The sequence below is a fragment of the Leptonotus elevatus genome, chromosome 16, assembly GCF_054856555.1.
Source record: "Leptonotus elevatus isolate MCC_2025b chromosome 16, RoL_Lele_1.0, whole genome shotgun sequence".
Taxonomy (NCBI): domain Eukaryota; kingdom Metazoa; phylum Chordata; class Actinopteri; order Syngnathiformes; family Syngnathidae; genus Leptonotus; species Leptonotus elevatus.
The window spans coordinates 17,024,360-17,050,619 of NC_141254.1; the positions used below are offsets into that span (position 1 = coordinate 17,024,360).

The 26,260-nt window shown below is 39.5% G+C and overlaps 1 protein-coding gene across 3 annotated transcripts in view; it reads right to left on the minus strand.

Moving 5' to 3' along the window:
- Positions 1–26,260, minus strand: part of dlg4a (discs, large homolog 4a (Drosophila)) — a 62,139-nt gene that overhangs the window by 29,814 nt on the left and 6,065 nt on the right. Inside the window, exon 1 of one of the 3 annotated variants that reach the window (XM_086098100.1) lies at positions 21,446–21,610. The exons of 1 other annotated variant lie outside the window; for it this stretch is intronic. In XM_086098100.1, coding sequence (XP_085954226.1) covers positions 21,446–21,487 — 42 coding nt within the window. In that variant the 5' untranslated portion in view covers positions 21,488–21,610. Of the gene's footprint in view, positions 1–10,259; positions 10,420–21,445; positions 21,611–26,260 lie in introns of those variants that run through there. One more of the 3 variants, XM_086098099.1, reaches the window with a different exon arrangement.

Below are 26,260 nucleotides of genomic sequence, written 5' to 3' on the forward strand. Positions count from 1 at the left end.
AAGGACAAAGTAATGCAAAACAATCAAATGTTGTGTGCCTGCAATTCCTTTATCTATTATTCTAAGTAAAGTAAAAGTGTTAAGGGACCAAAAAAGAAGTTATTTTACTCATATATTTAAAAAATTTGTCTGCCCATTAATCGGTTATCAGAATTTTATCCTGCCAAATATCGGAATCTGCCGTGGCCCAAAAGAAAAAAAAATGCAAACACTTGCAGAGTTTTACCACAAAAAAATAATATAAAAGGACTATTTGAATAAAGTCACATAATATAACCTTTTGGTGACTTTAGCTCGTATGCGATGTCTCCAAGACAGTGAAGTCATTTGATCTGGCACGGCCGCGTCCTCCGCAACCTCAGCGTCGTGACTCATGCGGCACTTGGGTCGAGATCATGCATGTTCTTCCCCGTAACCTTAACCCCCCCACCACCCCCCACCACTCCCTGCTGGTAACCCACACACACGGGCAGCCGGCCAGCAGCGCTAGCAGCAGCTCACCGCGTTCACCACACACGCGAGTTTTTGTTGGAGGTGTGATGAGAGAAAATCTGCACGCAGCATTTTCCATCACGTGCGTCAAAAGGTGGGCAGCGTCACAGCGGAGAGCAGCCACAGGCACATGTGCCTCAACGGGCGACGTCATTGCAAAAAAACAAACCCAAAAAAACTACGTAAATGTTCTGATGGCTAGCTTTTTTTGGAGGCAGACGTAGAAGGAGTTACACGACGAGGCCCGTCTCAGACAGGCTGCCTAGCAACCGGAGCAGATTTTTAGGAGGAGGGGGGGGGGGGGCAGCATCGGACCTGGATCGCATTTCACTGAGAGAGCAAGTAACGACGGAAGGCGGGGGATGGTTTGTAAATGACAATTGACAAATTGAAGCAGAAAACAACAGCAACAGACCATTAAAAAGAGAATTATTTGGCGCTGCCATAATTCAAAGCCGATTTTTCATGAACTACAAACATTATTTTACAATGTCCGTTTGTATGTATTTATTTATTTATTTTAGCAGCAGCTCCCACCTATATCACTAAATTGATTTTATTGGGGGGGGGGCGTGGGGGGGCGTAAACAAAAGCAATTCAATTACACAAGGAACAACCAAAAAATGGCCTGAAGCACTTTTGGTGCTTGCCGTTTCCTGCATGAGCAACAATCACGCTGCCATGTTGCCTTCTGTTCCACGAGTGGGGGAGGTGGCGGTTGATGCTTTGCTTCTCTCTGCAATGTACCTTGGCGAGCGTGAGGTGCGTTTGTGACCACTTAAATTCTCTTCTTCTGTGCGCCTTCGGCAAACACACAACAATCTAGAACGCTGGTCTTAAATGATCTCTTTTTTTTTTTTTGTGTACAGTATTTTTTCATTTGGTAAGCAACATTTTTTTACCACCACGAGAAATACAAAAGGAACACGTTTTTTTGTGATGTAATATACTGTACACTTACATGAATCGAGAATATCAATATCAGCAGTGAAAAAAAAGGTGTAATCAAATTTAATTACTGTAATTGGACCTCACATGAAGAAACGGCGTCTCGTGGTTTCTGTTTACGCAAGCAAGTGCGTTAATTACAGTTTGCGACGATTAGAAGATCTCTAACCCTAAATTATTAAAGCAAGTAAATATATATTGGACCTGCTGAGCTTCAGAGTGGAAGCCAGTAGATGGAAAAAACAAAAATCAATTTTCAGAATTTTCCAGCCATTTTTCTTCTTTTTTTTTTTTTAACCGTGTGCCGCCATTTTGAAATTTTCAATAAATGTGAAATTTCAAGGAAATGTGTAGGGAGCACCACTACTATTTGGACAATTGGTGTTTCGGGGTATTTTTTGGGGGGGCTCTCATTCAAATTCATCTTTTCCCGCCAATTTTGACTGTTCCACCATTTCAAATTTCCACATTTCACGAGAAGATACCAACACATAAAAACAATATTTGTTGGCATTTTCCGACACTAATGAAGCTCAGCTATAGGTGTATTTCACTTTCCTATACACTCTCAAAGAATTTTTACATGTCCCGCCAATTTTCCTTGTAAGCTGCCATTCCCAATTTTATAGTATAGTTAGTATACATTTGACTTGTCATAGTAATCGTTATTATTAGAACCCTTGACTGGCTCAAAAATCAGATAACACCAAATGTGCAAATAGTAGCAGTGCTATACATTTTATTGTCATTTCACAATTTTCTGACATTTCAAAATGGCGGCACATGATCGAAAATGGCGGGAAATATTTGTGTTTGTTTGAATGATTTTGTTTTTGCATCTACTCCATCAAATGTGAAACTTTTTGCCCAAACGGGCCCGGCTGGTGGGAAACCTGTGCTTCCTAAAAGAATAATCAGTTGTCACAGTCTCCGCGGCCTCCATTGACATGCATTGTGATAACAATCCCAACTCGGAATGGCTGAATAAGCCGTTCCCGTAATGGTTCGATGAGTTAACGTAATGTAGAGCAAATGTCAAGCGCTATCTTCCATCATCTCGGTCCGTATGTAATTCAAGGAGCGAGCTCGAGCTTTTTTTAGATGACTGCGCCATTAGGTGAAGGAAGGAAATTCAACCTTGCCCTCTCAGGCACGTCATTTGTCGAAGAACCTTCAGACCGCAAATGTTAAAAGACCTTTTGAGAGAAGCTCCTCATTTATGCATTACTCCAAAAAAAAAAGAAAAAAAATCCACACTGAGACTCATAAAATAACCATTATTAATTGAAACAGCTGCTCCTAAGATGGCTGTTTTTTTTTGTGTGTGCTGACTTTCCATGCCGGGACGGCTAATTATGAATGCGACGTGTACAATAAAATAATAGAGCTTGACGGCGAAATGTGAATGAAACTCCAAAGGTGATACAGGGGGGAAAAAAAAAAGGCGTTTTTTCCAACATGATGGTGGAGATGTCGGTTCCGCAATTAGCATCTTGGGTACGCCAACAGATGGTAATAAATGACCTTTAACGTTAGTCAGCCACAAACACAAAAAAGACAGGGTTGAGGTTACACACAACCATCGAATGTTCATACAGACAACAAACATCATTTAGTTAGAAATTATTATTGTGTATGTACAAGTACAGAAAAAGTATACACACCCATGTTTAAATGCCTGTTTGTTTGTTTTTTTCAGTTATTCGGTTCACCGATCAACAAGAAAACAATTTTTTTATTGCCGATCCCATCAGAAGATAATTTTTTGTTTAGGGTTAGGAAATTCATTTTCATTCGTAACCATTGAAATTCATTGGGGAAAATAATAATAATAAATAAACCCTAAAAAAAAGTCCCCTTAAAAACACTGATAAACATTCAATACACAAAATTTTTTTTATTTTTATAACAGATTATATATGACGTGAAAGCTTGTAATGGCAGCACAGAATGTCCCTGGAGTGAACGAGATGCGTTTGCGATAATGTTATATTTTATTGATGCGGTTAATGACGTCATTGATCGATCTACAAATTCTGACATGACAGCCCATCACTAATTTTTGCATGAATGCAGATCTGTGTAAAATCTAGTTTTTATGATATGAAAAAACGAGATACAAATTTCAACAACAAAAATCCACCATCAATATGACATATAATAGGTCAATTAGGGAAAAAATATGTTTTGATAATGTGGTTGCACAAGTATGCACACCCTGTTATAACTGGGGATGTGACCTCGTTCATAATTAATCAATTATATTCAAACTCATGCTAAATTATAATTGGCAGACACCTGTTACTATCAAAAAGGTTTCTTAGTTGTTTATTTTTACTTCCCATTAAAAAAATAATAATAATCTGTCTTTCAATTGGCTTGTGCAAATAATTTGGTCACATAAAAAAAAAAAGTTTGAAAAACGGGCATTTGAGCAAGGGTGTGTAGACTTTTCATATGCACTGTAGTTAGTTTTTCTTGTGACGCCATCCTTCCATTTTCACTCCTGCTTGTCCTTATTCGGGTCACGGGAAACTGGACGCAATCCCAATTGCCTTGAGTTCACCTTGGACTGGTTGCCAGTCCATGGCAGGACGCGTCCAGCAATGCATAGACAAACGTTGCCGCTCGCATTCACACACACACACACACACAAAAAAAAAAGAAGAAGAAGCTTACTTTAATTTCAATTTACGGCGCTTCTGTTTTTCAATACACATTTCACTTTCAATGTTACTTTCTTATTGTTTTCCACTTCAGGTCATCATACCAAAAAAAAATCTCTTCTCAGTTCATTTTCAGTGTCTTCTCCCAGCATGATAACGATTTCAGTTGCAAAATGACACCTTGCCAGCCTTTAAAATTGTTTTATTTTTTTAAGTGATGTATCCGTGTGCCTCACGAGGACAGGCCATCCACTCATCCTCTGCCAGTGCTACCTCCTGACTATTCTCCAAGGTGTTTCAGCCCAACACTTTGACAAGTGTTAGTCTTCCCGTAGCTATGTGTGGCGCAACAACAACAACAACACGCTTTGCTTTCACCGCCGACCGAAATGCTTAAAAGCCCTGCCAGGCAGGATATTGTAACCAATCGAATCAGTTTAAAATCAAAAGCGGGGATGCTGCAATATTACATGCGCCGCTGAAACCACTTCCAAGTCCATTAATTTTAAGAGTTAAGTGCCAAATGATATAAGGAGGAACGTCGAGAATATATTTGTTGTTGTAATGCAATCTTTAATATGACCTGTAAAATGTGCTCTCGGTGATACAACGTAACAATCTAAAAAATATGTATTCCCAATGCAGCCTACTTGGATGCAGAAGGTTTGCATTACAACAGTGAGGCGGAGAGGGAAGCATAAAAAATACATAACCAAAACAACTTTTCTTCTACCCACTTTCAATTTGGCATTTTCTCCACTCGTGTCCTCGCCCTAGTAAATTTCCATTTAATTTGTTTTCTTTGAATTAATGAGACTCTGGTTCTTCTTTTTGTGAGATGATTCATCTGCAACATTGATGGCACAAATGTATCATCATATTTTCAAATCAGATTTGACATTTACCTATGTTGGCATCCTCGCGTCCTTATCTCAAAGACAGGAAATGGAGAAAGAAGCAAAGACAAAGAAACAAACATTTCCCAGAAGGTACACTTATCTGCTAAATAGAGCAGAATATAATTATATTGTAAAAAAAACAAAGTACACGACATGTATCAAGAAATCTTCTTTGACATTTTGGGCGGTTAAGAAAATGGATGGATGGACACCTTAGACAACAACTCAGTATCATCCAATCCTCTTTAAAAAGTTGGTTATTTGTATGCAAACCATGGTTATTTTAGTTAATGAAAACTAACTAAATAAAGCTAAAAACTTCCATTAACGAAATTAAAAATGAAATGAATGTTTTTATTTTCTGGTTGATACTTAATTCTACCTTTTTGTATTTATTTCCAAATTTTTAAAAATATTTATTTTTAATCTCGTTTAAAATGTTTCCATTAATTTTTTACTTGTATTTATTTATATATTTTTTGTTTTTATTCCCATTGATATTTTGATGTATTTAATTGTTGAATTATGTTTTTATATCTATTTTTATTTATTTATTATTTTGGCGGTATTGGTCCTGTAGCATACTTTCCTTTTTTGGGGGGTTCTTATATGGAAAAAATATGTAAAAAGTAAAAAAAAAAAATAGTACACTGTACAACCATGTGTTATGCTTCTCAACAAGAATTCAAGTGACAAATCCACTTTAGAAGTTGGATGGTTGTTTGTAAAAGCCAAAAGGCTTTAAAAATATTCTGTTGATTATTTTTTTTTTTACTACACAATACGTACCGTGGTTTTTTTATTTTATTTTTTTTAAATCTTGCACAAAAGTAATATTAAAATAAAATAATAAAAAAGCTAATACTAAAACTAAAACTGAAACTGATAAAAACGATCTAAGCTTCCCTAGAAAGTAATTTTATAAACAAATCTCAAAAACGAAACAAAAAAAATGACTCCATCCATCCATTATCTGTCGCGGGGGCAGCAGGGAAGCCCACACTCGTCTCTTTCTCTTAAAAACTAACAATAACGAACATTCCAAAACTATACTAACTTTGATTCAAACAACTTTTAGTTTATTAGCTGTAATGCCATTTCATATTAAGCACATAACAAGGCACACATTTAAATTATTATTTTTTTTTTTTTTTTACTGAATGGTTCAACTCCAAGCACATGCATCTATATTTTACTAATGTAATCAATGTTGGTGTTAACCTTCCAGCACTTCTTTCATTCTTTATTTTTTACAGTGTGCTGCTTAATGGTTTCACCGAGAACAAACATGCCCTTCCATGCAAGTCCGTCGGTTGGTCTCTGGTTGCATGATAAGAAGCAACCCCTTTGATGCAGCCGCCCAATTATTCGCCGTCAGCACACACTGCACTTTAATAAAAATGCGCGTTCCTTATTGGCTGCCTTATGCGCAAACACGAACAAGTCAGGAGTTCACTTCAAGCGTCGTTGAGAACGCAGCGTAATAGATAATCACTTTGCACATTAGAATGCAAAGTGAGCGCACACGGACGTACGCGGCCTACTGTACGAGCTTGCTGCGAACGAGGAAAGCGTAATTGGTTTTAGTGGTGCGTCGGTGTGTTTTTTTTTTTTTTTTTTTAAAGTTAGATAATGGATTACAGGATGTTAGATTGGAAAAATTGTAGGGTGCAAATAAGGTATGGGCTACTACAGTACTCTATTGTTCTTCCATTGCCACTTGTTGTTTATACAAATAAGTTTGACCCTTTCACCATGACGACACATTGAGCATCTGACAGCTCCTGGCGAAGAAGAACCTCCATTTGATTGTTGCGATCAACGGCGACATGAGCCATTGTTGACCTTTTTTTTTATTAAAACAGAAGCTCCTTTTGTTGCGGCTTTCTATCTTAAAAAGAAAGCGTTTATTTCCAAAGCCGTAAGTGTGACTTGCTCCTACAACGCTCGCAAGGAACGGCTGCGGTGTTTGATATCGGATATGGCGGAAAGAACAAGTTAAGGAGGTAGAGGTGACCCCCGCATTGGTTCAGACTTAGACATGAAGCGCATCAGTAAATACGTGCCGCCAACTCGTTCCCCTCGCCGCTTCTCAGGCTGCCACAGTTGAAGCGTACGGCGCTCGATTTTTGAGAAGCAAGTGAGGCCGAAATGGGTCCAATCCATATGAAGCCGTAAAGTGATGATGTGATTCCGATGTGCATTGCAGCCATCTTGTGATACTTAAATCCCCGTGACTCTCGGTTCGTTTCATTGTTGGTCTGACATTAGGTCACCGCCTCGCCCCTTTTTTTTTTCCAGTAAAGCGATACCCGAATCGATCCTGCGAGTGATGATGCGATCATCGATCTGGATCTGGAGACGACGGCGCACTGATCCGAGCCTTGAATCGTTAAACGCGTTAATACCCCGTTTAAGACGAGACGTAGCGCCGCGCGGTATTGTATCTTTTTTTTAAAGATGCACTTCAGCAGGACAGTCCGTCTTCATTAAGCCTTGTGAAGCCATCGCTGAGCATTAAGCCTATAGGAAGAGGCCATTAAAGCACTCATGAATGCTTCCAGACACATGAAAAGACCCTTTTTAATTAAGATACTGAATATAAGATGACGGAGCGGCGCCGTCCGACAACAATTGTTATGTAAGCAACGGCAGGTCACTTTGGAAAAGATGATTCCTTTTTCAGGGTTAGCGTGCAGATCTGCACCAAATGAACAGAACGGAAGGAAGTTGCAATATATTGTTGGTACACGACGTCCCAAAAGACTCACGAAATATAGCGCCAATAACAACCCGCCGTGGGACCACAACAGACCCGACACTCGGGCTGCTGGATGCATAATGAGTAGAGCGGAACCTCCAAATACGGCAAAAAACGCCCTTGATGTCGGGCAACTTCAAAGTCTGAATCGTGGTCGCACAAGATGGCAGTTCAGGATTAAATTGACATGTTTTGCGAAAAAAAAATTGAACTTATTATGATTTTAGTTCTTTTCCAAAGGGGACGTAATAATAAAAAAACTGAAAAAATGTGGTTGCGCAACTTATTATGAGAAGGATCGGAATGAACTAAGCCATGTTCAAATTTGTTTGGTGGGATCAGCACACACCTGCCACAATTTTAGGTGCCTCTTTGTAATCCACCTTAAACAGGGGGGGGGGGGGGGGGGCGTGTGACTCCAAGGAATTTATTTATTTATTTAAACATTTATTTAAAAAATAATTTAAACATTTATTTATTTTTGCCATACTAGAATAAAGTGTAATTGCACATCCACTACAGTAGGTGGCAGTGGCACGCTTACTGTCGGAGAGTGCGCAGATTCAACAATTTTATAGACAAATTGAATTATTCATAGAGCGCAAACTATTTTCGGGCGTAACAATTTTTTTTTTTTTAGATGCACTGGATTAACCCCAAATAATGTCTAACTAAAAATAAACAGCCTCACCATGTTTGTTGTAGTAGTGATGTTCATTTTTTTTGATGGACATTGTTGTGTTTGCGACCAACTTCGGGAATTATGGCCAAAAAGAAGTTCAAGTTTTATTGGACCGTGACAAAATCTTTCAAACACATTTTGGAAAATGTGTTATGGTCTGCTGAGCTTTATTTGGGGTTAATTTTATATGAGGTTGAATGTGATTGGTTAATTTTAAACATTGCGTTCTACATGCTATAAGTTACATTAATGGCGGAATTTAATTAGAAATTTTCCAAAACACAACAATTGAATTGAGCTCGATGCCATGCAAAGCAAATGTTTGTTCGAGATTTCGATGTCACCTGACGTTAATGAGGACTGTAGAGGCGACTTGAATCTGCGCTAGGCTAATGGTTGCCAGAAGGGAGGCGTGGCATCTCACAAGGAGGTAGCAGAAATTTCATGAAAGGGGGGGTGAGGTACTAATTCATGTGATTACCGTGTTTTTGCTAAAGCAACTCATGTTGGTTATCAGCAGGAGCACTCATTGGTCACTGTATTAGATGCAAGTAGGCGGGAACCGCTTTTAGCTTTGACCAAAGACTTTCTATTAATTTATGCCTTTTTGTTTAGTGTTTCCGTGGGATGTGGGAAACATGTTTTTTTTTTCTTTCACTGGTTATGCAGGCGTACTTAAGTGGCTTTAGTTGGCCTTTTTCTAATCCAAAGTAGACGGCCGCTCTACGCTTATGCTGCTTAATAGAAAAAGAAGATGGCATTCAAACGGAAATAGTTTGGGGCCCATGAATTTTTATTCTAATGAAAGTAACCCGTTTTGAGTGTTATTATGTAACATAATGGTGTATTATTCTTATTATTTATTTATTTATTTATTTTCAAAATATTTAACACACCTTAAAAATGCAACACTACTGTCGTGTAAAATGAACACTTTATAAGTGTTAAATTTCCACTACCATTAAAGTTGTTTTAACTCCGTCTCACTTTAACAAGATTAATTTAAAATAAATTAAAAAATAAGACTTTCAAAAGTGCTGTTTCAACTATATTTAGTGTAATTTTACTCTGTAGGTGTTGAATCAACACTGCTGAGTCTGCTGTGCACTGATACTTAATATAAAACCACATTTCAGTGTAGAATTGCATTCACAAAAGTCCATTGCGTTACATGGAGGGGACTGCCAAGGTGTGCAATCCAGAATTTATGAAAATGAAAAAATCTCTTTACCGCTAATTCAAGAAATCCCCAAGCAAACGTAATAGTCTGTTATTCATTGTTGCAGATATAAAGCAGCTGCCTGCTTCTCATTGCTCCTTGGGCCAAATGGGAAAAGAAGAGCAGCGTTTTCCGGTTATCTGATGATTCCAAGGAGAGGAGATAAAGCCTCTCGCCAGGCTCTCCCTGGCGATGAAGGATATTGAAGTGGCTCTGGGCTTGACAAAAATGCATTTCCCAAGGTCAAAAAAAAATCATGCAGTGCAGTTCCCCCTTCTGTTATGATGCCAACCTAAATGTGGACCAGTCAGCATGAATAGCTCCGCTTAGCCCTGAAGGACCCTGGCCTACTGTGGAGATAGTGATTTCATTCATCGCAGGAAACGAGTGAAGCCGCAACTGCTAACGTTGCAGGAGGACTTAAATCCCGCTCAGCCGTGAACATTCGCTGCAAGCTCTCGTATCCGCGATACAAGGGATGGCAATCACGTTCGTAAAAAAAAAAAAAAACGTCCACATTGTTACGACGGTTGCTGCAGCCAGCGTCCGGCACCGCATGCATATCCCCCCCCCACCCCGGGGCTCACCTTACCTTACACCCGAACATAAGCGACAGGGTCCGGTTGCTGCAGATGACCTTACACTGGCACATGACCGGCGAAAGACACTTAAGATTCCTGATATTAGGCAGAGACATCAGTCCGACGCCTCACATTCGCACCGCTGCTGTGTCCGCCGCCACCGCGACACAATCGCCGGAGAGCCGCTGAAGTGGGGAGGGGGTAGGTGGGGGGGCGAAGGGGGGCGGGGGGTGTTGTTCCCTGCTGGGTAATCACCGACGGAAATGGGATTTAAGAACGGACTAACGGCGTTTTAAAGCAACTTCGTGAATGTCGGTCACATTTAATGCGTTCTATACTGTACTGATGGTGGTTAACGGTGGGGGTGGGAGGAGGGGGGGGGGGGCATTAATGATATACACCCCACCCCCTTCTCCCATGTCTCTGGTCCGCTCTCACGCTCGCTCTTTCTAATAATTGACTGAAAGTTTACGCACAGCTGGAATCAAGCGAACAAAAAAAAAAGTGACTTCCGGTTAACCACAAACGGCACACTTAGCAAGCTGTTATTATTATTTTTTTTAATCATTTTAAAATCACACTACTGTTAAGTTACGCGGTACGTTTCTGTAGCAGTGTGGAGAATGGGACGGCTGCGCCCCCTGTCGGTTCACAAAGAGACGGCCTAAGTGAAGCTGTCCGTGGTGCTGAAAGACAAAAACGCCTTCATGTGGCGTGTCTACTTTAGTGATTGAGGTGAACCCCGCTGCCATTCGTTAGCCTGCTCGCTCAAGGTGGCTTCCACCTAGCCTTTAATAAATGAGCCCAAGAGTGTCAGTAACACACCCCCACACACACACACACACACACACAACCACAAAGGTGATGCATTAAGCTACTTTCATGTTCGCCCTCACCGCAGTGGCGTGTCAGTATAAATGAAAGGCAATGCCTACATTTAAAAGAATTGCAGAGACTCAACAAAAGGCAACATTTAACATGTAAATAACATGCATGCTAAGTTATTTAAAGTCATTTATTTTAGAAATTGTTCAATGTTTCAGGTTAAAAAAAAAAAAAAAAAAGACATCCATATACGACTTAATTTTGAATAACAGAACAATGTGTCTTGTGCAGGACTGTGTTGACATAAAGAGCCCACTGGGTGGAGTGAGAGAACCGGCTAGGTTACATTTAAATATTGTGCATTCATCTCAGGACCGACTGCGGCGCTGGGCTCGATGTTCCCAGGTGACGTCAGCGGTAAAAAAATAAAAAAAATAAAAAATAAAAAAAATCCAATACACAGGCGACTTCATTGCTCACTACACTCTCGTGAGGGATATCCTGGGAAGCATATAAGCAGATCTATGATATCAGCCCGGAGGGGTTACAGTATTATAAAATGTGCTTTAATGCTAATTCTCTTTATCAAGCAGTCCGTCTATTTGAGCATATATAAGACTTACCTAAGATGATAGTAAAATCATCATGTCTGAAAATGAATATGATGGCGCGCGTGTGTTCCGCCTCCACAAAGTCAAATGACGTATTTCCTCATTGTCATTCTGTTCTTTTCTCAGATAACGTAAGAACCCCCCCCCCCGAGATGACTTTTTAAACTGGCATCATCACCGTTTCCATGGATATTGCTTTGTTAAAGACAAGAGACAGACGTCCTTGATTGCAGCAGTTAATGCATTCTAATGCTCCGGCCGTGAGTGTTCGCTGTGAGCTTGCCATGATGAGTAATAGGCCCTTTCTTCTAAATCACACACTGGTGCTTCCACTTATTTCCCACAGGTTCCCCTTTATATGAGATCTACACTATTTTCACATCAAACTCTCGTAAATTAACAAGTTCCTAAGGAGATGGCGAGTACTGACAACGGTTTGATAATCATCCTGTTAACATACAGTAACTTCAGATATCACAACTTCAGATGACTTTGTTACTGCCAAGAGTTTTTCCTCTGATATACACTTTCCATAAATGCACACTCCCACGTGAACATGAAAATGCAAAAGATTGGACGAGCTCTAAAAGCATGGGGGGTAATGTGTGATGATAAAAAATGGAGCAGGAAATGGATGAGGAGCTTACTGTGAAATGATAACGTGTCCCACAGCCAATCATAAATGAGCAAAAGTAATGCATTAGCTACTGTACATACACAGATTTATTAAGTACATCAATAACTATAAAACCTCACTTGGTGATGTCATCACTTTATCTTTGTCATCTCAATGTGTGTGTGTGTGTGTGTGTGTGTGTATATATATGTATATATATATATATTATATTATATATATTATATTATATATATTATATTATATATATTATATTATATTATATATATTATATTATTTATATTATATATAATATATTATATTATTTATATTATATATAATATATTATATTATTTATATTATATATATTATATTATTTATATTATATATATTATATTATATATATTATATATATTATATATATTATATTATATTATATATATTATATTATATTATATATATAACACATTTAACATGTTTGACCTAATAGTTTGTGGACATTTGATTAAAAATGTCCATGTCGCTTTAAAAAGCATCCCTTTTAATTGAGGATTCCATTAAGTCGCATTTCCGTCATAGTTTCGACTTGCTCATAGTTATATATGAGTCTGTATACAGTACACAGTTCACCAAAGTTGACCTGCTCTACCTCGGCGTTATGCAAGGCATCACAGTTGAGCCGCGGTATTCCACTGTGTAGGTTTTAACACCGTAATACTGCATTGTGTGTGAGAGAGAGAGAGAGAGAGAGAGAGGGAGAGAGAGAGAACCCCAAAAGAGGAGAGTTTCCATGACAACGTGTGCAAAGGGGGTGGCAGACGTCTAACGAATGGTCCACTTGCCAACAGTGTTCCCGTCACCATATTTATGGAATGACTGCTTCCGTCAAATCTGGTTGTGCACTAAAAAAATAAATACATAAATAAATAAATAAATAAATAAAACAGGTGCTACACCAGTGAGACAAACCGGAATTTTCCTTGGGATATGCTGCAAGCTGTTCGGCTGACAGGATTCACCACGATATCAGCGCACTCATGCTCTGATTTATTTGACCTGTCATTAAGTGACATGTTTCAATCTTTGAACATTTAATGAGAGACACAAGCGGAGTTCAATGAGATCAAATACAAACGCTACAGATTTTAGAAGAGAGGTAAAAAAAAAAAAAAAAAAAAAAGTTGGATCAACCCACTACTTGGGCCAATTTAACCCAACTTTGGATTGGTTTGTAGAAAACAAACCAATTTCTTGTAATAACCCAGACATTACAGTCAAATTGGACTAGAGGGTCTGTCCAATATTTGGCCAAAATTGGGTTATTTTTGACACAGCAGTTTTAAGAGTGTAGCCATACTAATGAGTTTAAGCCACTTAAAACCACTGGGTCAAAAATGTAATCGACCCACTAACTTGGGTTGTTTTGTACACAATAACCCAATTAAAAAAATAATAATTTTGTTTTTGTTTTGTTTAAACAAATGGTTATTTTTGTCCAAAACAACCCAGAAAATGGGTCAAATTGACCCAAATATGGATTGGTCAAATTTTTTACCCAAATTAGGTTGGTTTTGACCCAACAGTTTTAAGAGTGTACCCATACTGATGATTTTAAGCTACAGATTTAAAAGTAAAAAAAAAATGGGTGCAACTCACTAACTGCTGTCAACTTTGGGTTTTTAAAAGTAGAAAGAACCCCTTTTTTTTTTTTTTTTTTTACAAAAATGGTACCCCAAAAAAAGTGTTATTTTGTACCAAACAATCCAGAAATTTGGATCAAATTGACCCAATCTAGTGTGTTGGTCCATTTTTTAATGTTATTTTTTTTATATTTTACCCAAATTGGGTTGTTTTTGACAAAAATAATAATAAGAAATGTGTTAAAGTACTATAGCTGTGGTTAAAATAATATAATTTTTATTACTAACAGAAGAAGAAGCAACTTTGCCCTGTATACTTTATGTATACTTTATACTTCTTATACTTTCTTCAATTTCAGCACACAACAAAACTGTCCAACTAACCCAACCTTGGGTAAAAGTAACCCATTCTGCTCAAAAGCCCACAGTGACCCAGCAAGTAAGGAAGACAACCCAGCATTCTTTAGTGCACAGTTTCTTATATACACACCATCACAAATGTTGCAATTAAATGAGAAAACAACAACCATCTTGCATGCCGTTGCTTTCGCTCCGACGTCACATAAACAGCAGGAGCACTCAAGAGCTCACTCCGCTGCTCTCGCGCACAAACCATACGACTCCACATCACGTATTCCTGCTTGTGTGTCTTGCAGAACCACCCAGCTGTGTAAATTTGACATGCCAGAATGGAGTCATCGCCAATAGTGATGACCCGAAAGAACTGCATTATGCATGAGGTATGGTGTGCATGTTATAGTTCAAAAATACTTTTAAAAGCACCCCCCCACCCCCCGCCTCCCCCTTACAAATTGCAACACATTTACTGGACTCATTTATTCAACTTCTCCTTTTAGTTGCTGCAGGGGTTTTTAAAAAAAGATAATGTCACCTATTAAGGGGGGGGTGAGATGGTTAAATCTGAGCTTCAACCTTAAATAACACCTCGACTATAATCGCGAAGGGGCTAATGCATGATCTTCCAGTGACGAGCTAAGAACGTGACACAGCAACTGCCACTCTAATTTTATAAAGCCGTCACCTCGCTTTCTCCAGCGCCACGCTGGCCTCTGTTGCCCCTCCTCCTCAGCTAAAGTAGACAGCCGTGCGCCGTCCAAGTACGCGGACCGTCCTGTGGCAGCTGTTTCCTGTCTTGGGGGTTTAAATGATGAGGGAAAATATGGATGAAAGATAGCTGCTGACTGTCAGCTCATGCTTCATCCCTGTTTCCAACGCCGTCCGTTGTTAAACAACCACCAGCTGACAAGCTTCCTGTCAGTCTCTCGACGCTGTAACGCTGCCTGCATTCTGACTCGTGTCGATGTGTTAAATAGTCCCCACAAGATGTGCTGCACATTCTCTGCTTCGTTGGGTACACATGCACAAGCTAATGAGAGCTAAAGTACACTTAACTCCTTCACTGGCAGCCATTTTCACTGAAGCAACCCCCTTCGCTCCCGGCTGTTTTACTAGATTTCGACTGGTTTTGCAAGGCCCGCAGAATATTGTGTTCTATTGCTTTAAAAACATGGAACCTACCAAAGAAAGATTAGTCTCTTCTTTCATCAGGGGAAAAAATATATATATTTGTATCCGTTTCCATTTTGCAGCAATTAGCATTAGAATATAGCTCAATTTCATCATTATTCACAAATCTGTTTAAAACACTGGCAAAAAGAGCTTGTTGCAACATAGCCCTGGCTGATCTCTTATACTCTGCTGCCACCTGGTGGCTGTTTTTTGTAATAACTCCCATTGCTTGAAGTGACCTCTTCAGGTCAGAAGATGCATCAAAGCCTTCTGTATGCTCTAGCATAACAAAAAAAAACATAAATAATGTTTTTGGGAGTGAAGGACAAAGTATTAAAAAAACCCAATTTATACGTTTTTGGGTTTGAATGATTTAACTCCCCTCTATTTGCTGTTCGCTATTCAAAAATTAACATGCTCAGGATTTGCAGTTTTTGCCTTAAAACCATAAGATGCCACAAGATGGGGCCAAAACACCGATGAATAGGAAAGTAGTCATTGGTGTCAAGGAAGTACAAAGTGTGTCCGAAAAGTTCCAGGAGCCAAACGGTTTTTATATAGCGCTTTAACTTCACCATATGGTGCCCAAAGCGCTTTGCAATGCCTCACATTCATCCATTCTCACAACAAAAACATTCACGCAGAATGTGTTGAATGAGTAGGGAGTTTGCTCCAGCACGCTCTTGGCAAGGAACTGTCAGATGCTCAGAGTATTGTGAGCAAGCATGATTGATTAGCCTCAAATTGTCTTACCGCCTGCACATTACAGAGAGTGTCTTTTCCAAAACATTATCAATTTCAAGCACCTCATTTTTAAAGGGCAACGCTCTAGAAACACTTGGGTCAAATATAACCTAATTTAGGTTGGGGGGGTGGGGGGGGGAAGGACTGATCCACTACTTGATCCAACTTTTCTGAAGAAAATGACCCATTTGTGTGTGCTAGTTCAAAATAGCAAGTTAGGTCAAATTGACCCAAGTAGTGGACTAGTCCATTTTTGACTGAAATTGGGTTATTCTTGCTTAAGTCTGGAATAGATAATTTCACGTGAAATGATCTATTTTGAGGGGAAGAAATTCAGTTACAAAAACTTGGGAGCCAACGCGTCTTGGACTGCGACGTTTGGCGCTTGCTACATTGCTGCATTTCGTGTGTAGCGATTGTGGCGGCATATTCACTTCATCCATCCCATAATAATGAGATTGTTGATTGCAGGGAGGAAGTAGGTGGTTAAAGCGAGGCGGTATATTTGCCTGGGGGGGGGGGGGGGGCGTCATTACAGCTCAGCGTACACATTCACATATGAGATTTGCATTGTGGGCTTTGTGTAAGTTTTCATAACATGACTGCTCATTCTCCTTAGTGGGCAGCACAATGCTAATCATTACATAATACCCCCGCACCCACCTACTCCCTCTGGTTTTCCACTTTTTCTGCAAGGACGGAAATGATCGTTTTAAAATGGAAAAAAAAAAAAGTGATGTTTCTCTAGTAAGAATGACTAATTGAAAATTAACACGGGGAGCCTGTTCCTCACTGAATGTTCCATGTGATTTTTATTTATTTATTTATTTATTTATCCTAAATTAAACTGTCCGTGCGAAGCTTTTTGGAAGGCATCGCTGATGAAATGCAACAAAGAGGCCCAGGCCACCGCTGATAGCTTTAGCTTGGCACAGAGCGGGCACAGCGTGTTACCAGACTGGTCATCCACGGCCGCGCTTTTCTGGCCAAGAAGATAAACGCAAAGCCACCAGGTGTCTTACGAGATGGATTTTACTGTATGCTGCAGCGGACACAAAAACTGACAGCTGAAAAAAACAAGCAATACTGTGTTTTCCCATTTAAGGGCTTGGGGAATTTAGTTACGTAACCGCAGAAATGTACAAATGCAAATATGACACGATAAGACGGATACCATGTCAGAGGCACCAAATGAAATTCCTACATAGCCAGCATTAATTGTGTCACGGCATCTATTCAAGTCGAGGGCCACTGTTTAAGGAAATTGTGTTTTATATGGAACCAAGCCCAGTGCGCTCATCTTTGTGGGCGGATCGCATGTGCCATGAGAAATTCAGCTTCATGGGAATCTAACAAAATAACGGCGAGATGCTGAACCATCACATGCAATCATTTGGGATGTAAAAAAAAAAAAAACATTGTGCACGAATAACACACAACCATGGCATTGTCAAATAACAGCAGTGTTGCGATCATGTCAACGGCACATCATAGGAAGCCGTTTCATGTTTTGATTATGATCCGTCTCGTACAGGATTTTACAAACTTCGTCAAACTCGTGACAGCAAATAGGAATGCATTGCCAAAACTGAACTTAATTGCCTTTTTTTTCCCTGTTTTTTTTGTTGTTGTAGCTTTGGTCACTTCTCGTGCACTGATTTGCCAAAAACCAATCAGAGCGATCAATTGTCCGACGCCATTTTGCATACTGCTGATTGACGAAACAACGACGACGACTGCCATGTGCTCAAATGTGACCAATAGCAATCATGCTTTCTACTCATTTCAAGTATCACGCGTCCTTGGGTCACGTGATCGTACGAAAACGGCAAATCAGGATCTTCCCCCTAAACACGGCTAACGACCGCTCCAGTGTGTAGCTCGCCTAAAGCCGTCCGGCAAAGACTCCATCTTTACCCGTGAAACTAGTGAAGACAACCGGTACATAAAGTGGAACATGCATTATCCTGCAACTACCGGTAATTGATGGCAAAAAAAATAGATAAGTTCAACTTATCAGTGGGAAATCTGGAAAAGTTTGTGATCATTTATCATTTTGCTGCAGCTTTCTTTCGTGGCTCCGGGGGTTTGCGCCCACACACCGGCACGATGACGCATGCTCCAACTAGTCCGGTGCTTTTACTTTGTGTTCGATTTCCTTCTAAATCCTCATGAGAACGCCTTGCCGATAATCATGCTAGCCTCTGCTTGGACTGAAAGAAATAAGTGGATGGGTTCCTCCTGGGCTGAAAAGGGGAACGGAATGGAGTTCATTAAACTTTGGCAGGTTGCGGGTCATTCTGCCAGCGTTTCTCATAGAGTAGCAGCTGTTTTTCCACTTATGTCAGTTATAATTTCCATCATACTTTTAATATAACTTCACCTGTCGCACAGACTGTATAACGGTAAATATTGTTATATTATCTTTCGACAACCGTTTTGTTGCTTTAAAAGGTGACCACCACCTTTTAAAGATGCTAATTGTTAGCCTACGTGCCAAACGTGTTTCCCATTGTATGCTAACATTAAGCTAGCAGTGGCTGTATAGTTGTTTTAAGCTTCTTCTTCTTCTTCTTCTTCTTTTTTGGGGAACAATATTGACAAATGTCTGCCTAATGGCTACTTGTGAAGTGAGTCAAGTCACCTGCCACAATACAGCGCTTCCCTCTCAAGCCAAGTCAATCATATCTCAAGGCGCCACTGTTTTAATAATTGAGGCGATTTCAGTTCTCCTCTATCCAAAATGGATGCCTTTTTTAGCTGTGGCCATCTATTTTTCTTCAAAATTTCAGACCAGCGAGAAAGTGGCGAGTTTGACACTTGTTTCTTGTTTAGGTACGAGCTAGCATGCGCCACTACTAAGATGGTTATGATTGGCTTAGAAATATTCTAGAATACTGGATTTTAAATTACTGTTGCTTAGGTTGAATCACGAACTATCAGGCAAAAAAAGGGAACGTGCAGGACTAAATTATAGACATTGTCATTTGCTGTCCTCGGCAACAGTGCTAACTGCTAGGCTAACCTCCAAATTGGAACTCTTACTATGGTTTTTGTTTTGTTTTGTTTTTCAGTTTGGTTTTGCTGTAGACTGAAAAGATTAGTTTTTGACATGAGAGGGAATACCAGAGGTTTAAAATGTCAGCATTTTTTTCTTAGTATTTCCACCTGGATATGAAACAAGATAACATGATTTGTAACAGAACCGCCGTTTGAGCATAAGTATTGGAACAGGCAGACTTATAATAGATTAAAAGAAAAGAATCAGAAAATGTTGAGATCACGCCTGTGATTGACGTCGCTAAACTGTTGGGATATTTTTCCAGGCTTTAAGGGCCGCCTCTTTCTGTTGCTTGTTTCGATGGCGTTTTCCCTCCATGTCTCCCTTTTTAGCTCAAATACATGCTCAGTAGTTTTTATGTCTGGAGACTGAAGAACGTCTTTGTTGTTTTGGAAGTGTTTTTTGATTGATTATAAAGCTGCATGATGATGAATTCCTTTTTTTTTTTTTTTATTGACAAAAAAAAATCCTGTCAGTCACATGATCCAATACCTTTGCTCATATGAAAAATGGGAGGATTTAAAGAAAAGGTTTTCTTCAGTAAGTTGTCAGATGCAAATGTAAAATGCATGTAAATGAAAGCTGAAATGCCGATATGAAATAAAATCCAAACATTTCAGCCCTCGAGATTGCAGTACTTTTATAGGATTGTACTTGTTTTTGTGCTGTGTATTGTGATGCATAGATTTAGATCTCAGTGGTCAAAACAGACTTGCGTATTCAATCTACTGTTGTGGTCAATACTCAAATGACTGTCGCTCTTTCTTTGTCACTCCCGCAGACCTTCTTTGTCCCCTTGTGGCTGTCATCTAACCTCTTGGAGAGTTTGTCATCTTGTGGTGAGTCCATTGAGGATTTATTGCTGTACTATGGTCCTTAACGCGTGTCACTGGCGTGCGTGCGTGTGCGTGTGTGTGTGTAATTAGCTCTGAATGTAGTACTATAATTTAAGTCAGCGTGAGGTTAAAAAAATAAATTAAAAAAACACACACACAAGCCTAACATTGCATATAAGCTAGGGATGTTTGATACCACTTTTTTTGAGTAGTCACCAAATCCGATACCAAGCACCGATACCACTCGTAGGCTACTTTTGTTACATATCATAAAAAAACAATGACAGGTTATTTTTAAAGACTTATGTATCACAATATGGCATTTCTTCCTTAACGTTGCATGAAATTAATACCAATTTTCAGTGTTTCTGATTCCTCATTTCTACTTCCTGATTGTAAAACAGCCACACTCATTATTGACATATACTTTGATCAATCAGATATACAGTATGCAATGCTCTATTGTATACAAAAAAATAAGTATGGATTTTTGTCATTTGTTTGACCTTAAGTTGATCTAGCATGAAATCAATATTTTCCTGCTGGATTAAAATGAATACAATTCTGTTGACCAGGAAAATATCAACCGAGCAATATTGATTTAATTGAATTAAATTATATGACATAAAGATTATTTTTTGTGGTTAACTAACAAAATATTTGTGAAATAACAGAAATAACCACATTGCATTATTTAAAAGGATGTGGCAAAAAGAAAATTGTATTCAATATTACTATTAATGCTATTATTACTTTTATACATACCTCACTTCTTTTTTTTTTTTTGATAAGACCCTACCGAACCCTAAAAGTATTCAATACCCCAAACCATGACACCATTTTGTTCACTTTTCTAGTCATAGTCTCAGGCATACATGTCCTCATAAAGGACACCACTCTGGATTATATATATTCACATATATTGTCCCATAGAGGAAACCGCTCAATTATGAATTCCCTAATGGTTTTAATCAACAAGTCGTCCTGAGTTGTGCTCCCCTCCTGCGTGTCTTCGCGTGCTCAGTGGCTCATGCCCGCCCACACGTCAGGCCACGCTCGCACCTAACATACCCCAGCGCATGAATAAACATAGCCAGCACACACGGAGATGGCTCATCTCTCATACGTACTCGTCTGATTCATCTATGACTCTGGAATCACATTCGATGCACAAACAGAGAACCCCCCCACCACCACCACCACCACCACACGCCTCCCCCAACCTTTTGCCAGCCAGCACGACTAGCTGGCATTGAGCTAACATGCAAAGCAGAAGAAGACGTCAGCGGTGAGATGGAGGCAGAGGACGACACGAACACGGAGGTGAATTTACCTACCACACATGGGCAGAGGGAAGGCAGCTTAGTGCGGCCCTTCATGAGCGAGAGACAGAGGAAAAACAGCCTCCCAGACACCCGCAGCGAAGGAGGAGGAGGAGGAGCAGGAGGAGGAGGAGGAGGAGAGGGACGGGGAGACCGCTACAGAGACTAGGGAAGGGTAAGGGGGGGAGAGACGAGAGGGAAGGGGAAAGGGGGGATGTCGTAGTAGACGAGAAGAGAGAGTTTTCCTGGAAGCCCGAGTTGTTGGTGTTGGACACATGGGTGCGAATGTAGTGGAATGGAAGCCTGCTCCAGCTGTGACTCATAATATGATGTTTGTCACTGCCTCGCAGTGAGGGAGGGGAACCAATCAGACATGGAGACACACGAAAGCAGATCTATTATTTCGTTGAATTCTTTTTTTCTGTGCGCGTGTGCGCCTGAGGAATAACTTTATCCGCACAACCTCCGATGTTTCTGTCCTGTACGATATATCTTGCAAATAATTAACCATATGTTGTTTTTGACCATTTTTTTTTATACACGGGCAGTGAAATTTAAAGAGTACAAATATTTTGATCAGTGACAATCAAATGGCAACGTTTCTTTAGAAATAATTCATCCACCTCGCAGGTGTGGCATATGAAGATGCTGATTAGATAGCTTGATTATTGCACAGGTGTAGCCTACAATATAAAAGGCCCCTAAAAAATGTACATTATGCACCTTTTCTTTATTAGAATTGAACGGTTCTGAAGTGTTCGGTTTAGGTGAACGGCATGGGATTTTTTAATAGGTTTTAGGTGAACTAATGAATACACGCTCGCACGCACGCACATGCGCATACACATACTCACCCACATACAAAATAAAAATTAATAAAAAAATATATATATATAAAAAAATATATATATATTAAAAAAAAAAAATATATATATATATATATATATTTAAAAATATATATATATATTTAAAAATATATATTTATATATATATTTAAAAATATATATTTATATATATATTTAAAAATATATATTTATATATATATTTAAAAATATATATTTATATATATATTTAAAAATATATATTTATATATATATTTAAAAATATATATTTATATATATATTTAAAAAAATAAGAGAGCAATGATGATGACATGTCAAATTGGTAAAATTACCGAATGAATAATACTGAGCTCTCAAGGAAGAAAAAAAAAAGAAAAAAGAATTGAGCGGTCCAATGCAGTTAACTGCACATTTTAGAGTAGACAACCTAATCATCAGTATGCATATGTCACGTCTGTGAGGTGCACGAACTGTTCTGGCAAAGGAGAAGTGCTCATCAACACAGAATGTGGATTTTGGGTGTGAGTCTGAGCTCTAACGTGGCGTCGAGCCAAAACCTTGTACCTCCAAAATCATCACTTTTCAGGAAACCCTAAAAACAACATTTTGTCCAAAAGTATAGATTTTTTTTTAAATATGAATTTATGACTTGCAAGATTTCGGCCCGACGGCAGCGATATGTACTTCATATGCAGTGCGCATGACCACTGGAACTTATCGCAACACTTGACACCAATCTGATTGGCTGAATCGAAATCTGTCAATATGTAGCATTTTATGATTTGCCCGATCGATCAATGATGTCATCGATTGGCTCCGCGAAATAAGACATTATATGTTATATTTAATGTTTATGAGTGTTTTGAAATAATTTTTTGCCCCCTATGCATTTCAATTATACTTGAGTTTTCGCTATTCGTCGGCCAGGCCAGTCCCAAAACCAGTCGACTCATGGTAAATAAAAACGTTTTTTTAATTGATATATAGCTCGAGCTTCTGTTTGAATCGACCTTTTTGAATCTGCTTGGTGATGTCGCAGCCTTGTCGGGACTTGATGCCCATCCACTAGCCGACCACAACGTCATCTACAAGCGCCTCCCGAAGTCGCTCAGCTTCTATCAGTGAATCAAACTGTTTGAAAAGGAGTCTGTCTGAAAAGAACTTCAACTTGCATAACTGAAAGCCGCTGAGATGTTATTGGGACTGTAGGGACACGCCGGCAGCTTCGAATACCTGCTTGCTGCTCATCAGAGGCTTTTTAACAGCTGTTTTCTGAATGCAATGCATTTGCCTAACAGAATGTTCCCCAATACGCTTCTATCAGAACAAACCTGTTTGCTCTCTGAATAACTAATATCTATATACTGTATATCTCGATGCATTGGGGGTGTGCCCAAAAATCGATGCTCATACGAATCGCGATTCTCATTTTGTACGATTCAAAATCGATTTTTAATGCCCCCAAATCGATTTTATGTAAATAATTTTATACTGTCTTCCCTTTGTTTGTGTGTGCCTTTATTGGGAGCGCTGTTCATGTTGTACCCCATTTGGCCACTTAGGGGCAGTGTGGTTCTACGCAGTCTGAGTAGAAGGAAAAAGTAAAGATCAAGTCATTCCAATAAAAGTTTTTTTGGTTTTTTTTCAGTGTGGAGCCATTCTTTTGAGTGATAAAAGTGCCGCGAGTAGAGCGCTAATTAGCATTAGCGAGTCAGACTGGAGTAGATCATTACAATTCCTTGAACATCTATCAATTGAAGCAAAAATCATTGTCAATCAAATTATTTTGAATCAAAAATCGTCCCCAATCAAAAATCGATTCTGAATCGAATCGCACACCCAAAAATCGGAATCGAATCGTGAGACATTCAAAGATTCCCACTCCTGATATCTATATCTTTATCCATCTATTTCTATCAAATAACCAATTTATAAAGGGTCATAGACTTTTTTTTGTTTGTTTTGAGGCAGTTTAGTTAGTTCCCCTCTCAGACACCATTACTGTGCATCATAACTGTATTAAACGGAAAACAGGGTTGAGGGGGGTGAATAAATAAATCCACCGTGACCTATTGGACCGCTTCAAAGCGCACCAATTATGGTTGATTGATGGGTTTTGACACCTGCAGAGGTTAGGCCCGAAGCCCTCAGTGACACGCTCAGGGCGGCCTTCTGCTTTTGCATCTCTGACTAAAGACAAAGTGGAGCACATCGTGACATTTCCATGCGGAAGGAAGCCTGCGTTCTCCTTTGAGGAGAGTCTAACTCTGCGCAACCTGCGTATGCGGCTTCCTCACACCAAATATGAATTTTCTCTTCTCTGCATTCATGAGGCCGCCGCCTACACAGAGGTCAGACTCCTACCTGCGCACTGTGGGCTTCATATTATCAACACCCTTCAATGGCAGGCCTCGCTCTCTCCAGCTCGCTCGCTCGCTCGCTCTCCTCCCCCTCCCTTCCTTCTTTCATCTCTATTCCGTCCATGATGATACCTTGCCATGTTGTCATGGCAACAATCGGGCCCTGATTGCGTGGTTGCTAGGCAACTGACATCACCTACAAGAGGAACATGGAGACACAAAGCCAGAGACAAACAAAAACACGGCAATGTGATGCATTTGCGTATTATTTTTGAGTTCATGTGTGTTAGGGCACTCATCATATCATTGGATGATTCTGTTTTTAATTTAAATGGGATTATTTTACAATCTGTGCTGATTCAGGAAGTCGTGTTTGCCGTTTGTATCCATGGATTGAAATGAGTTAAGAGCACTGCGCAGGTCTGTGATGAATTTGCTGGCACGAGTTCAGATGATCATTTACTATTCAAATGAAGTTCTCAAATGTAGCAAAGCTACACGCATGATTGACACATGCTGCAAAAAAAACCCGTCACTTTCCCTGATCCACATTGTCATGGAAACCTGTCATTTACAAAGCTACCACTGGGTGTCACTGTACGCCATTTTCAAAACTCATGTTAAATCATATCATAGCCACTACTAAAATTATACTACATGAGGCCCTGATTTGAGCTTGACCCTGACTGACCTCAACCTCCATCTATTATTTACTACTCATCAGACCAGTTAATTATTTTGAGTCATGAACTTGCCTTTAACTCGTTGTACTATTAACCTTATCATATTCTATTCTCCCCAACCCGATGATGGATGAAACATGTCACCCTTAAGATAACAAAAAATGATCACGGAGCTCAAGGAGCTCCCATGCATTTATGTGCAGATAACAAAACGCGAAGACAATAAGAAGACTGCTTCTTCATTAGGCTGAGAAGCCGAAACGCACTTTCTGACATGCGCGCTGGACAAACTGTTAATAGCCTCCTTGCAAAGTGGGCCTCCTGATGGAGGTTCGGATCATTAAATTAGACGAGGGGCTCATCAGCAACATGCGGTAATAAATAACGACAGACGAGCGCTAATACGAGGTGGACCTTCAAACAGAGGAAACAAAAGAGATTGATGTATGTCAGGATGAATGCAGCGCAGCCGAGGTTGTATGATTGGGAATTGGGCCGTCATTTTAAAATGGGAAATTATCCAGAGTTTTGAACTGCCATCGTGCATAATGGGATGCAAAACTTCAGCATACCTCCAAAAGTGCTCGGTTCAGTAAACATCAAAGGATTTGTCTTGATTTTTCAGAGGCTATTTTTCGATGCTTATCTTATTCCATCCTAGACGAGGGGCGTTCGGAGAAGATTGTGAGAAGACTCTCTCGCTCTATTTCACTCACAGAAAAAAAAAAACGATGCTACAGCAGGCGTTGCACAGTATACAAAATTAATCACGTCTTCGCTTTTAGAAAAGTTGTAGTTGTGGCAATTGTGATGTGTGCGATGCTGGGGAAGACGACTTCCATAACTTATTTTTAGGCTCATTCGACACTTTTTTGAGTGGTTACTTACTGTTGTATACAGTTTGCCAGTGCCCGGACTCACTGCTATAATCAGCATTCGCCAAAT